We start from the raw sequence: 15,023 nt of genomic DNA, 5'->3' as shown, positions 1-15,023 counted from the left end.
CTGGCAGGGCACACTGAAGCAGGGAAACCGGGGACAGCACAATACAGCAAATATACACAATACCATGGTACGCCCCATCAACATATAAATAAGCACAAAAGCTGCTCATGGACCCCGGGTCTGATGACCCAAGTCCCTGACATCTGGTCCATTTACAGTCACTTCTGCCTCCAAAAAAATAATGTCAGCAGCCATAACACTAATGTTGACGCTTCAAAACGCAGAGCCCCTAAATCAGAGGGTTGTGGCTATGTCCTATGCGTCTATAATAGTAAGTAAATGTCTTCAGGTACTGATAGAGTACATTTAAAATTCATCTATTACTTTGTATTTGAAGTTGTGTATTGCATTGATAATGTAGCATTGACACAAAACCTCAAAGCACATCTGGGTTTTCTTAAGACGCACCATTTAAAAAAAATACAAACATATTTTTGAATGGTGGGGTTTAGGACCCTGAACCTGCGGGGGTTAAGGGTCATTTGACGTGGCTATAAGTAAAGGGAAAACCAGACACAGATGTGAGGGTTGTGTTGTTAACCTGTAGCTGGAATGTTAATGTTGGACCGTTTAGCTCATTACATGTTTATACAGACTTGGTCTACACCGGCTCACAGATACAAAGAACAAAAAGGCTCCACAACCAGTTTGTTGGAAATGTGACAATTTTGTGCTGTCGAGTATTCGTCATCGCTGCTGTATAAACGTTTTTGCTTGATAAAAACCTTTCTCTGTGTCTTTTGGGCTTCCAGTGAACTCCTTGTTTCAGAAACTGCTGAATATTTAGAAATTTGAATGTGTTTTTGATGTTTAAACATTTCGCTCAGTGACAAATGGTTCTTTTTAACAAACTGGAATATTATCAAAACCTGCAGTCTGCCAAATGGTTCTCATGGCTTGGTGTGATTATTATACTGGGGATTTTGAACACCGGGCTAAAACTCACAGTAAATATTGAGGTGAGATAATTTCTTATATGCACATGAATGTTTTACTTTTTTAAAAGAAACAAACTTTACATTTATTTTTATAAACATTATTTGATTCAGGTGAGTACTAGTGTATTAAATGAATATTTTATGTTATCATCTGATGTTATTTTACACTCTATTCAGTTTCTGTTTCTCAGATGTAGTTTAATATTTAATATTGCTGTTTTCACAGTGGCCACATTTATATAAAAACTTACTTTGAGAGTTTTTGCTACAGGACTTTATACAAATTTCCTATGACTCCTTTGTAGAAATGTACCATAGGGTATACCATAATCAGAAAAATGCTCAACTTAATTGTTTTTATTGGTGATAAAGCCCAAGTTAATTACATGGATGATTACACTGTTAAACTGAGTTTGTGTGGGAAAGACGCCTGCAGAGAAATGAGTCATCATAAAATGTATGCTAGATAAAGAATTGTTACTTGCTGTAACTCAAATTTTCCAAAAGAGCTTAAGCATGATTGGTCGTACGCAGAGTCTAAGGATGTCTATATACTGCAACTGTTCACTGTCACCAGGGGGCGCTATCACAGCCAACTGGTCTGTGGGCTACTTTTGCTTGTGCTGTTTTTGGTTCTTCAGCCAACCGCGGAGAAAAGCAAAGTTATAAAAACAAAGAGCTGAAGTGAAATCAACTGACCAATGAAACCTGTTCATTGCAGCGACTGTCTTTTTTTTTTTTAATCTGTGATTCTTCTTTTCTCACACTGATGTTATAAGCTTATACTTTATTGATGTTTTTTCTTCTCTGTATGCTGTTGGTCATCTGAAGGACTGCATCCAAACACATCTGCATACACGTACGCAAAGAATCACAAACAAAGCACTCTAAATCCTGCATAGCAGTGATTGGTGCACTGACTTTAGTCTGTTGTGGCCATGGCCACCCCTCGAGCTACTCACTGGCTCCGGCCCTGTGTCTCACAGCAGTAAAATTAATTATATATACCAGTGACTTTCAAATTGTGGCATGCACCTGCTGTGGTGAGGCGCAGAGTCCCTTCAGGATGGGTGGATGACCAGTGGAAAAATGCAGAGTTAAGCTATGAAGGAAAATGATTTACGAGGGGAAAACAGAGTTTGCTTAAGTTATAAGCCTTTGTTTTATTTCACTAAAATTCAACTTGAAAGTATTTCTGTTGTTATCGACTGGTGAAAGATATGGCATGTTATTCTTTTTCTGCAGGAGGGGATTTGAATAAAGGTTTGATCCAGTTGTACAATTCAAAGCCACATCAATTCAATTCAATTTTATTTATACAGCGCCAAATCACAACAACAGTCGCCTCAAGGTGCTTTATATTGTAAGGTAGACCCTACAGTAATACATACAGAGAAAAACCCAACAATCATATGAATAACATCACATCATCTTTGAAGCAAAAAAATAAAAAAAAATAAAAAACTGCAGTTCTTCAATTGGCCACTTGAGGCTGCCCCCAAAAGTGAGTCCCTCTCCAATTGGAAGCAGTTTTCAGCCTTTCTGCGCTCCAGCGCCTTTTCTTACCTTCCCAGTCTCTGAGCTCCGGACTCTCCATGTTGACAGCAGGAGGAGTCAGAGAGACAGCGGGGCAGCAGTAGTGGGAGAAGGAGGGAGGTGCTGGAAGGGCTGGAGGTGGAGCTTGAGTATTATTGTCCGCCGGTCTGAGTGACTGGCTGGCCGAGAGAGAGTCTCCAAAGTTTGACCGGCGTGTTGTTTAGTCGCGTTTCCTCCACATTTTCACTGTTGATCAAACAAAGTGCGCACCGAACCACGTGGACCAAGAAGTGACAGCCGGACACGCGCGGAGGACACGCAGAGAGCTCCAACAGGAGAAGCCCCCGAAGATCTGCTTTAAAGGACTCTGTGCTGGATGAGTAACCCAGGAAACAAAAGAGTAAACTTACTACTGTAGCTCCACACTGACCCACGCTGTGAGCGTCCTCCAGCCCGCACACTTTCAGGAGAAAGATGATGCACTGAAGCTTTCGGATCCGCCGCCCTTCTTCTTTCTGGGTTTTTGTTTGGATCCCACTAACAACACATGAGTTGGATTGACCGGACGCGCGGGTGCCATACAGTAAATCCTCGGGGATTAAAATAAATCGGGCAATGGATAATTTCTTCACGGAGGTAAGAAGACGCTCAAGTCTGCAACTGCTTCATTCATGCAGCACGCAGCACATCTTCCATATGCTCGCAGTGTTACTTTTCCTCTCGTCCTGCAAACTTTTGGAGAATTGTAAAACAAGGAAACCTCTCCAAACATGTGCAGCTCATGCACAGCAGTTAGGCTCCAAATCTTGCTTTATTGAAAGGATGCAAATACTATGAGGCATAAACTTACTACTGAGTGCCAGGAGTAATGGTAAGATAGGATACTTTAAAATGGAAATAAACGGTGAGCAATGTAAAATAAACCCAGTGGAGTTCCTGCTCATGTCATAGAGATGCCATAAAGCATTTTTTAGATTCTTTAAACGCGCTTTTCCCCTATCCCTGTAAGAATATCAAACGTACATCATTAAAACATGGATCTCACAGGGACAGAGGGGGGTTTGGACTGGTCCCAGTGGACCTTTGGTATTTCCGCACCTCTTTTCTTCTTTCCTTCCGCAGAAACTGTCTTGTAAAGATATTGATAGAAGTCTAAACCTGCGGCCAAGGAGAGTTTTGTACTGGCCAAGATGCAGAAATTCACACTTTCAGTGACTGTAGGATGTTTGGAAGCATGAGTCCTGTGCTCCTGCCTTAAAAGCTGATTGAACTTATTCAGTGTAAGCTACCACTGAGGTTTCATTAATGGCAGCAGTCACTTTGCTTTGCTCTGTTATGGTGCAGCAGAGTTTGGACTCCTCAACTATTTCTGGTTTTTATTCGTCAAAAAACATTTTCAAACACACTTAAAAGTCTTCATCAAACAACGACATTAAATATAAATTAAAAGAAAGCTTTCCAACACTAAACATCACAGTGTTGCAGCTTGCCGATTGCTGGCCTACTTTCTGCCTCTTTTTGTCTTGTTCTTTGTGCAGACTGTTGTCTTCACTCCAGGTTAAGAATGGTCATGTTCTGTGTAAGCGGTGATCAGCTGGTGAGCCTTACTGTGCAGTAATGTAATTATTATATTAACAACAAATAAGTACATTTGTTTCATTTGCTTCAGAAGTACATGAGTAGAAATTTCCTGACATTTGTGGATCTAACTGTGACTTCAGTTACCTGGTCATTTGGGCTGCCCTCGTCACTGTTGGGCATGTCAGGTGGTTTTTCTCGATTACCTAAAGCACTCTGACTGTGTAAGTCCACCATCTAACAGCATGAGATGTGACTCAGGGATAAAAGGTGTTCATTGCGATACGCTTGCAATATCAGCGTTCACACCTTTTCCTCTGATGACGTGGGACAGGTAACAGCGGTAACACTTGAGTCATCCCTGACTCATACCTCAATGCTTTCTTTTTTCCCCTTTGGAAGCCCTCAGGAAAACAACCTGTCATCACTGTGGTTGGTTTCACTAACAGACCTGCTCAGAAAAACAAACAAACAAACAAACGTATGACACTGAAAGTGATTTAAAACTGGTTTCTCTTCAGGTAGCGGTGTTAAAGGCTGGCGAACAATTATAAAAAGCTTTGCTTCCTGGTTTGAAAAAACTAACAAAAAAACACCTGCTTTCCCATTGGTGCTTGTAAAATTTGAAATTCCAGTCTCACTTTCGGCAGTATGAAGGGCCAAAGGTCATGGAACTCACTGAGCTCATAGGTGCATGTGTGAGGCTGAGTTAAACAAACACTGCGACGCCGAGCCGGTCTCATGACGAGTGTGCAGGGCTACATCCAGCAGTTCAGCTCTCTGTGGAAGTCTGAGGGGGAATAATTCTCATTGCCAGAAGCAGGCAGGCGTGCACAATAGTCTCAAATATCGGCCTGCCTGCCTGTATATCTGCCAGCTAATCGCAACTGAAACAAAGAGCCCAGTCTTCAAGGAAAAGGGCATTTGACAAGGAAGTAAACCGGCTTCAGTCATTTCATACGGAGGCCAACGGTTTGACAAGAGAGGAATGTGAACTGGGAAAGAACCTGAAGTGTTTCTTATTTATGCTGTGTGTACACGAGGGACCCGCAGTCACCGGACAGACAAAGACATGCTGTTAATAAAGGGCATCGAACCTTCAGCCGGCTGTCTTTGAACACCTCTTTAGGATGCCTGATTAACTCCATTAGTAAATTCACTGTGTTACAGAATCTTCTTGCTTTGTGGTAATGGTCACCTTTAGAATCACCAGTTAACCTAAACCCATTCATATGTTACTGAGTGAGGGAGCTGGAGAGAACTCATGCAGACGAGGGAGAACCTGGTAACGCTGCTAACCACCATTTAGCTACATTTTCTGAATATTTCATCTTTAATTGTCAGATTTCTGTTTGTTTTAGCCTTGCCATTTTATTTTTATTTACATTTATGCTGAAACAAGCCAGTGACCATTCACTTAGTTAGGATTCATCCTATTATTATTAACTTATTTGGCTTCCTGGGGAGAAGGGAGACTTTTATGTGGAGTATTTGTGAGGTTCAAAGAGTTGAAGCAGCTGACAGGCTGAACTGGAGAATGACACATTTAAGAGACAGTGTTAAATGCAAAAGACTGAAAGAATGTGTTAGTTTCAGCACTTAATGGCTGTCATCTTTATGATGACTGTGGTTCAAAGTGTTTGAGGAGGAGTGCGAAGAAGAGAAATCTCACTGTCAACATCACATCTGTTAGGATAATTTTCTCCTAATTTGTGCGATTTATTTAATATTATCCATCGAGTTCTGAAAGATTTTCATATGTGGAAATGCTCGGAACGATTTCTCCAGCCTGACTTAAATTCAAAGTTATGCCTGCGAGCTACAGAAGAGCACATTGTCCTGAACATCAGAGACACGAATGCGTTGACAATGACACATCCTTCAGCAGGAGGTTTCTCATCTCTAATTACTGAGCTGCAGCCAAAACAGTCTGCAGCAGACTCAGTCCAGCCGCTATAAATAGAGCCTAACCACAAATCCAGACTGCACATTTTCATCACTTGGTCATTTTCTTGAAACAGGAATCGTTCTTGCAGTCCAGCAGCAATCAGAGTTGTTTTATATACTCTGCAGGTTTTTGTTTCACGGGGAGAAAAGCTGCTAAACATAGAAAACGGCTGCGTAACGCGGTCACTTATGTTTTAGTGTTAAGGATGAACAAAGTTAGCACAGGATGAAGGTTAATGTTACGAATGCTCTGTATTTTTCACAGAAAAACCCCTTTGAATCCAGCAGAGAGATTGCATGCTTAGCTTTATCCATTTGTGTTATTTGGGTCGTCATTGGCAGGATGAGGCAGATTTCATTCATACTTCACTGACCAACAGCCTCGAGAATCCTGTGTCAGTGATTGGCTAATGTTCAGCTCTGTATCCAGTTTATTGTATCCAATAAACTGCAGAGGATCATTTTCTCTTCTGTGGTAGCAGGAACTGCAGTGTGTTTTGAGGCGGTGTGTGTTGACATAATGGAGTCACTAAGTTCAGTCGGTTAGAAGGTTTGTTTTTATTTGAACTGGTGGGCGTGGAGAGAGCTGGGCCTCACCTGTCCACCAATCAGACGGTGGCTGTGCCTCAGGTGTGTGTTTGCAGTGATCGCAGTGTAAATTTATTCAGCAATGGGGGAATTAAAAAAAAAAAAAGAGAGAACAGATGTCAGTCAGGCTTCCTGAAGGCAGGGAGCAATGATAGAAGGATTGTACATTTACCAGAGTTTGTGCTATAAAGTCCAAGACATACAGAGTTACTTTGTTTTTAATAACGATGGCTGGCTTATGTTTAAAGACCAATCAGAACAAATCATGAAATCATATTTTCTCACGTTGTTTAGGTATAATTATGCCTTTTCTTGGCTGCCTTGGCTTTTTTCTGCTTTAAAGCAAACGTTTTCTCTCTTTACTGTAGGAGACAGGAAGCAGACAGCAGTTTGAGTTGTAACTTTATTATTTGTCCATGTGGTTTAAATTTTGAATACCAGTATATGTACTGGGCTTTAAGTTCAGGGTTTGCACCAGAAAGGCTGCCACTGAGTGGTGGGGATGGGCAGGTTGTAAGCAATTAGCATACCTCTGTCCACCCACCATAACACGTTTATCTCCCACTTGTAGCATAAAGAGACGGTAATATAGGTCTGTACCAGGTGAAGCGCTCCAAAGCATGGTTAGCCTTGTTCACATGATGAGTGATTCACTGAGCTGGTGAATAAATTATTTAATCTAAATTTGTTGGCTAAAAATGAACATTAGGCTACTTGGATACGTTAAGCTACAACCATTCAGTTAGCTAAGTTTATAAAAATAAACTTCTTAAGATGCACGTCATAAAAAAACTCCCCAGTGCTTCGACGTGGTGAGCTGCAGGTAGTTTGAGGAAGTGCTGGTTCTGATAAACTGAACAATGGACGATGCAGAGAGTAGAAGAATTTAGAAAAACTCATCTGTAACTCAGGGGCTTCTTCTCCCGATTAACACTATTATATTTGACTACATGACTACACGCCCTTTTGGAGTGTTGCACACAGCACAGATCACTGATGTGAATATATAAACGTCCATGTTGGCAGAGCTCTGTTGCATTTACGTGCTGCTTTGTTGGAACTCTGAAGGACACACGAGCCATTAGGGTGGCTGCATCTTTGGCAGTCTGAGCTCAGAGTTGGAGACAAAGTTTAAACTCCGCTGAAAGATTTTACTTCGGTATTGTGCGAAAGTCACATGGACCAACATGCCTCCAAAATAAACCTGTGAGACTCGGGTCCCTGTACTCGTTAACCTGCTTCTCTAGATTCCAAACGAGCCCTGAAAAACTTGCAAAGCTTTTCATTCTTTGAGCCTCTTTTATTTCTTCTCCTCCCAGCAGCCTCAGCTGCCTGCATTTCCCATTAAAACCATAAAAAGTAACAGCTCAATCATAGACATTAATAGGCTCACCACAACAAGCAGAGGCCCTGCCCATTTTATACTGCTCCATTTTAATGATCATTTCAAGCAGAAGGGTCAAACTGCTTCTTCTCCCTCCCTCCGTTTCTCCGGTGCTTATTAAAGCTGAAACTTGACACTTGTGGAGCAGGCAGAAGGAACTGCAAGGAATTTAAACAGCTTGCAGATTTGTCATTTTGTCCCCCCCCCCTCATGTTGTTCATGTCAGACAGTTGTTATACATACAGCTGAATTCCTGCTCGGTCTGCAGGAGTTTCTTCAGGTCATCTTAACAAGTGACCAGTCAGAGTTTGAAGAGTTCAAGATGCGCATAAGTGACTCATCCCCACAGTCGCCCCCAGCAGTGTTCATCACCAGAAGTATGTGGACACCAATATAATGTCATTTAGCTTGCTCGCCCTGGAACGTAGATGAAAAGGCGAAAGATTTACTTACTTTGGGATAAATGACGTTTTTAATATCCCTTATTGATTATAATGGAGATGGTCATGTGTCAGTATGGAGGGGGGGAGCAAAGTGTTCAATATATGATATGTTGTGGCACTAACATATCATATATGCAAACATCAAAGCCGAGATTTAACCAGATAAACATGAAACTTCACATATTTCTGGTGTAAATGTTTCTGTTTGGAGCTGAAGCCAAACTATCAGTGTCTCGCTACCTTGTCTGTAGCCTTCTAATTGTGTGTATGTGTGGAACAAAAAATATTCTTTTCCACAGTCACATATACAATATTTAAACAGGGCTGGTGTCCTATTTCCTACGTCATTTTGAGAAAAAAAAAGAAAAGAGTCGAGCTCTGGCTCACAGTCCTTTTTACCCTCCTGCTAAAATAACACCTTCTCAAGCCGGCAAACACTCTGGATACGAGCCAGAGGCGCCTGCACCCGATCCTAAACTGGTTTCACTGCTCTCAACTGACTGCATGTAGGGCAGAGGGGCAGCAGCGACTGTGGGAAATCAAACAGTCTCAGGCTTGCAGTTTCAGACCCGGGCCCAGACAGGAAACCTGTTTATTTTTATTCCCTCCACCGACTGCAGCAGTGAGTCCGTTCCAAAACTTTCATTTAAGCTGATCATTTTAATGAGCAGCTCAGCAGGCTGGTGGAGAAACAAAAAGCATATCAACGGGCGCTTTTGGACGGCGGGAACTTTTTTTTTTTTTTTTTGATGGTGCTCATAACTTTCTTTAAAAGTTCCCATTTCTTTACATCGCCGCTCTGCAGGAACACGAGACAATCAGAGTTCTTAAAACCCTGTTTTTGGGGTTCTTTTTAGCTCAGCACCAGGGGAACCTTTTAGTGAGATACTAATAACCGAAACGTTTAAACATCATGGATATGAAAATGGAAGAAAACATGGAAAATGGATCAGCATTAAAGTTCAGGATTGATTAAGCCTTTATTTATAGTGGTTTCTACTGTACCTGAGCAGTGAAAGTGCTCTATGCAACTTGCTTAATTCACAAGCATTTTTTTCTGTGCATAAGTGTTTCCTATCTGACATTCAGATACATTCACGCTCCGATGGATCCATCAGAAAACAACTTGCGGTTATTATCTTGTCCAAGATTATTTGGCATGCAGATTGGAGCAGCCAGGGATCGAACACTCAACCTTTCAGTTAGTGCATGCCCTACTCTTCCTCCTGAATTACAGCCACCCCAAATGATGTAATAACAATCAAAGTTGGTGAAAATTGCCATAAAGTTGAATTCATAAAACTAAACTGATGCAAGCAGTTTTGTAATTGTTTTTCAGTTAATCATCTTTGGTCAGCTGCTTGTTTCAGTGTCTTCCAGCCTCAGTTGTGCATTTCTGTCAGATGAGCCGCCTTCATGTTCAGTGTAAGATTTTTGTAAGTATTCAGACCTTTCTGAGTTATCTTGGAAGCGATGCAGAGACATAAACACTCACGTGTGAGGGATTGGTTCCTTGAAGATGAGACATTTAGGACTTGAAAATGCTCTAAACGCTGCCCTGTTTCCTCATATTTGCTTCTTGTCTCAGTTTGTAGGTTAATCAATGATCTAGATGCCATTGTAGCAGCTGTGTACATGTATGTCTGTGTTATTGTTATCAAGAGAACCTCATGGTTGACATGACGTTAGTCTTTGTGTGGTTCAGACAAGGATGAGGTGCAGGCTGATCTCACACATATGTTTCGACTGCAAACGCATCAGATGAAGGATTAGGATTCAAGGATTAGCACTGAGGTTGTCTTTGTTTTTTATTTTTTTTTAATTTCATAAACTCTTTAATCTCCTTTAACCTATTTAAGAACATTGACAGCTGTTATTCTATCTAAGAGAATGCATGCAGAACTTGAATCATGAAATGAAACAAGTGGGCTTCTTATTATTTATTTATTTATGTATTGTTGCAGAGAAATGGAATTTGGTTTAAGGGTGTGGCTGATAAAATGCATTGTGAAGCAGGGGTGGGGAACTCCAGGCCTCAAGGGCCGGTGTCCTGCAGGTTTTAGATATCACCCTTTGTCAACACACCTGAATCAAAGGATTAGTTCCTTACCAGGACTCTGGAGAACTTCAGGACATGTTGAGGAGGTAGTTTAGACGTCTAAATCAGCTCTGTTACATCAACAGCACATCTAAAACCTGCAGGACACCGGGCCGTGAGTTTCCCCACCCCTGCTTTAGTGGCTTCATAGTATAGTGGTTAACACATTTGTCTAACATGTGAAAGATCCCCGGGTTTAAGACTGGAAGGTGACGCAAATCCCAAGGATTTGCGTCGAGAAGGGCATCTGGCTAAAAATCTGCCAAAGGTCTGAGTTACAAAGTAGACAAAGGAAGCTTTTACCATGCTATCTTAGATCAAATGTCATCATTTTTAAATGGCTTACCATTTAAACGACTAAACACATACTTGGACTTAGTCCACACTTACATGTCAAACCTGCTGGTAAACAATCACTTTTCCTTTTTCTGGAAATAATCACTAAAATAATTCAGAACCTTCTGTATTGTTCACCAATTCAAAAATAAATTGTCACCTAATTTTATTCACTAATAAAGGCAATGATTCAGATGTGTATGCTGCAGGTTTTCTTTGCCTCTTGTCAAAGATCTTTGTCAACAAAATGAGCCCACAAAATTAAAGAAGCAGAAGATTTTGGTCAAAACCCCAAGGTGCAGAGTGCAGTGTTAAAAGTGCCCAATATCCAGACACAAACTGGAACAGAAACATCATTCCTGTTCGGTTTCTTCACCTTCCTCACTCGTTGCTCGATCCTCTTCTTTTCTCTTCTGGCTTTCTGTTAAGTCTTGACTTCCTGCTGGAAAGTTCTAAACATTCCTCTGGATCCTAACGCTTCCTAACCTCTCCCTCAGTCCAGCTTCCTCCACATGTGTGTTTTCATGGAACATTGTGCACAGAGGTTTGCGCAGCTCAATTCATTGTGATTTTTATCTGTACATTAACACTGCTGGGGAAAAAAAATCCTGGTATTATAATTGGTGAAATAACTACAATTTAAACCTCCCAATAACATGAAACTTACATAATCACTTTCTCTCTAACAGTCAATAAAATGCGCTTAGGTGACGTTGAAGGATAAAGCTGAAGTTATCGTGTGCACTGTCAATATTTATTGAACTGATTGTCATGTTAGGTCATTTCAAATAAGCTGTTTGCATCTGTTTTTCTTAAATCCTTAAATTTTAATTTAAATATTACCTAAAAATGTCTAAACTATATGGAAAATATGCCCATATGGAAAAGATATATATAAATCTTATAAAGTTTGTATCTTTGTATGAAAAGCATACGAGAGTGAAAACAGATATAAGATCCCTTGAAAAATGATATAAATGAAACTTGTATGTTTTGGATACTTACTAAAACTATATATGAAAGTAATGAGAAAGTGGCCACTTTCATGAGTAAATCATATAAGCCTTATATGATTCACTATATGAAGTAGGCCACATCTTATGTAAGTCTTTTATAAGTTCTTACTATTTCTTTTCCATATGGGTGTACTTAGCCGACATTATCACAGCCTTTGGTTTGTGGACTTGTGGCAGCATGGGTGCAATAATAGTAAGTGTCAAGTGAGCAACTTATAAAGTTTTAGCATTTCACTCATCAAAACTATTTTTTAAATGATGACAATTTTTTAAATTTTCAATAAAGGACTAGCTGCACAAACACCATTCAGAGAGTTATTCCAGTTGCTGTTTTCCTGATCTCAGAGGTCGGAAGAAGAGTGACGTCGCTCCCAAGTTGATTATGTTTCAATATTTAAGCAGGAAAAACATGATTTATTTAGCTTCTTAGCACAATAGAGCGATGCACTCATCACCAGAACGGAGCAATATTTTCTTTGCTTAAAAACATTGCTGCAGCATGGTCATGGATGGAGCCTGCTCAGTGTTCTGTGAATGGCTCATTTAATGAGTCACAAATACAAACTAAAAGTTCTAGTTTTACTCTTGTTTACTTTCAGTGCTGCCATCTTGGATTATTAACTCGGGCTTGGTGGGGCTGCTCTGACTTTTCTAGGAACTCAGAAATTCCGACTTCCAAGTGACTTGAGTTAGTGCAGCTGAAGCATAGCACCGCATCACTTAGCATAGCTTAGCTAGTGGCTACATAAGACTGCTAATCCAAACTTTGAGCCTTAACGCAACATAAACATGTGAGTTATAACAAAACTACCACAGTACAGTTGTTATGAAGGGGAAACTATTACAACTATTACTAAAAACCATTTTTGTATCAGACTCTAAAGATGTTATTAACATGTGGGGCACCTGGCTCTCTTTTGGAGCCAACCTCAAGTTTTTTTTCCAACTTATTTTTGTAATACAACCGAGCCATCGAGGTACCATCTGTACGCAGATTTAGTTTCAACTTAAGGATTTTCTGTCACCTGACCTCTTTATGACCCCATCATTGTGTAATAAATCAAACTCCATTAAGTTAATGTTAAAAACCATCACTCCTCTGGTGTAACATGTCTACACACCTTTACATTAACCTCATGTACAGACTTACTGTACAGCTTTGCAGCTACACAGGAACCTGCACATCTCTGCATGAGAGGTCATTTCTTGGTTGAGTGGCTGTAGAAGCAATATTTAAGAAAAAAAAAAAGCAGTAAAATGGGTTTTAGTTTGAGATGGTCTGTTGACACTAATCCCTCAGTGTCCTGCTGAGTCGTGGTTTCCCGCTGGTGAAATGGTCAATTAAAACCAGGAATGGACGACTGTCGATCTGACTCCTTTTGACTTTTTTCAATGTTGCAGCGTCACTGTGCTGCAGAAGGAGGCAGAGGAAAGCTGAGGGTATTTTAGATCTTTTCACTGCCTTTCAGATCTACACCGTCTGTTATTTATTTCATAAATCAGTATCCAAGTATAAAAGTCTCACCACGCTCAGAAATGATTGTAATAATTTAATGGAAACATCTCCAGCAAGGATTAAAACCAATGGGCTCAAAGGAAGGCAAGTCTGGAGACCGGGTTTGGTCATACATGTCAGCGTGTGGTTTGCCTTCAGCCCTTCAACGGTCAGAAATTTGTGTTGGAGATTATAGCAAGCTGCATGTTGAATGTGACAAGGTAATTTTAAATGCACTCCAGGTTTCTTGGATGGAAAAAATAAATAATTAAATGCATTATTTTATTTTATTACTTCACATTTCAGACAGGATACAGAAACAGAAACATGGACAGATACGATCAGGGTTCAAACGAGGTCAGAGTATTCCCATAATGAAGAAACCTCCTCTGACTGTAGTTTTGTCAGGCAAAAGCCATCAATGGTCCAAACGCATCACGACCCTTGCAAATATAAAAATGTAGACTGGCGCCGCAAGAGTGTAAGAGGGGCAAGATCAGTTCCTTAAAGAATCACTTTTAAAGACTGATCTAAAGCCTGATGAGTTATCCCCATGTTGCTGTGACTGTAACTGTGACAGGAACAGCCTGAACTATTCATTAGGCTTAGTTTGGGTTTTGTGGCTCTCAGAGAACCACCTCGTTCGACATCTTGGAGCTGGATCTGACAGTTACTCTAAAATTACATCCCCTTCAGTTTGTGATTGGCCCATTATGTTGAGTCACGAGGGAATGCAGGTGTTGAACTCAGTTTATATTGCTTCTCACTATCACTGTGTCCTTGCATGTTTACAACCAGCCGAAACACAGTGATTACCTTCAGGAAACACTTTCAGTCCCAAGGAATATCATGTTTCTCCCTCTCTATGGGGAGGACCAGTGGCTGACACTTTCCTCTGTTTAGTAAATTAACTACATCACTAAAGACAACTCTAGTTCATCAGTTTGACAGCTCTCAATTGTGGAAGAAGATACAACTCAGATAAATTCACTTCACAAACTTGTTTTCTAATGACAGTTGACAACATTTTGTACAAAAAGATATCGGAGCTTTCCATTAACTTGAGTGCTTCGAAGGAAGCCTTTCAGCCTTTTGCAGATGCATTGAACCGTGCATAAGATTTAATCACCAGAACATTAAACTGGACTTATAAAAAAAAAAAAAAAATCCCCTGATTTAAATTTGTTTGAAAGATTTGATTTTCTGAATGTTGTAATTGTTTCTTTTAGTCGGATGTTGGTTATTGTCTTGGACATCTTTGATAAACACGGTTCTGTTTAAGATCAGATCTGAGAGAGAAGTAGGAGGAGGGTTATCTGATCCTGCACTGTGCTGAATGCAGCTTCCTGGAAACCCCATCCATGCAAACACACTCGCACACAACACCACACAAGTTAGAAGCTAGGCGCAACCCGAAAAGCCAAACATCCATTTCCACTAATTGGCTTGTTCTCATGCGATCCTGTTACCTTGTGAGAGTGCAGGTCCACTCCTCTGAGGCTACTCCGAGTTCTGGAACATCACGCTATTCTTATTTGCTCTGTTAGAGAAGACTAAGAAGTTCCATCGTTTTAAGGATCTCATTTGATGTGATTGATTTCTTTCTTTTTTTCCCCTATGCTACAGGAGTCTAAAAGGCAATCAAAGTAGCTCTTTCCTTCGAC

General features: G+C 40.5%; 1 protein-coding gene across 1 annotated transcript in view; it reads left to right on the top strand.

Moving 5' to 3' along the window:
* The first annotated feature begins 2,581 nt into the window (after positions 1-2,581).
* Positions 2,582-15,023, top strand: part of myo10 (myosin X) — a 125,572-nt gene continuing 113,130 nt past the window's right edge. Inside the window, exon 1 of the mRNA XM_084913742.1 lies at positions 2,582-3,110. Coding sequence (XP_084769868.1) covers positions 3,090-3,110 — 21 coding nt within the window. The 5' untranslated portion in view covers positions 2,582-3,089. The remainder of the gene's footprint in view (positions 3,111-15,023) is intronic.

The sequence above is a fragment of the Perissodus microlepis genome, chromosome 18 (genome assembly GCF_051167445.1).
Source record: "Perissodus microlepis isolate ML-2025 ecotype Zambia chromosome 18, ASM5116744v1, whole genome shotgun sequence".
In the NCBI taxonomy this organism is placed as follows: domain Eukaryota; kingdom Metazoa; phylum Chordata; class Actinopteri; order Cichliformes; family Cichlidae; genus Perissodus; species Perissodus microlepis.
Note: the sequence above shows the minus strand (reverse complement) of the source record. Positions and strands in the feature narration are given on the sequence as shown.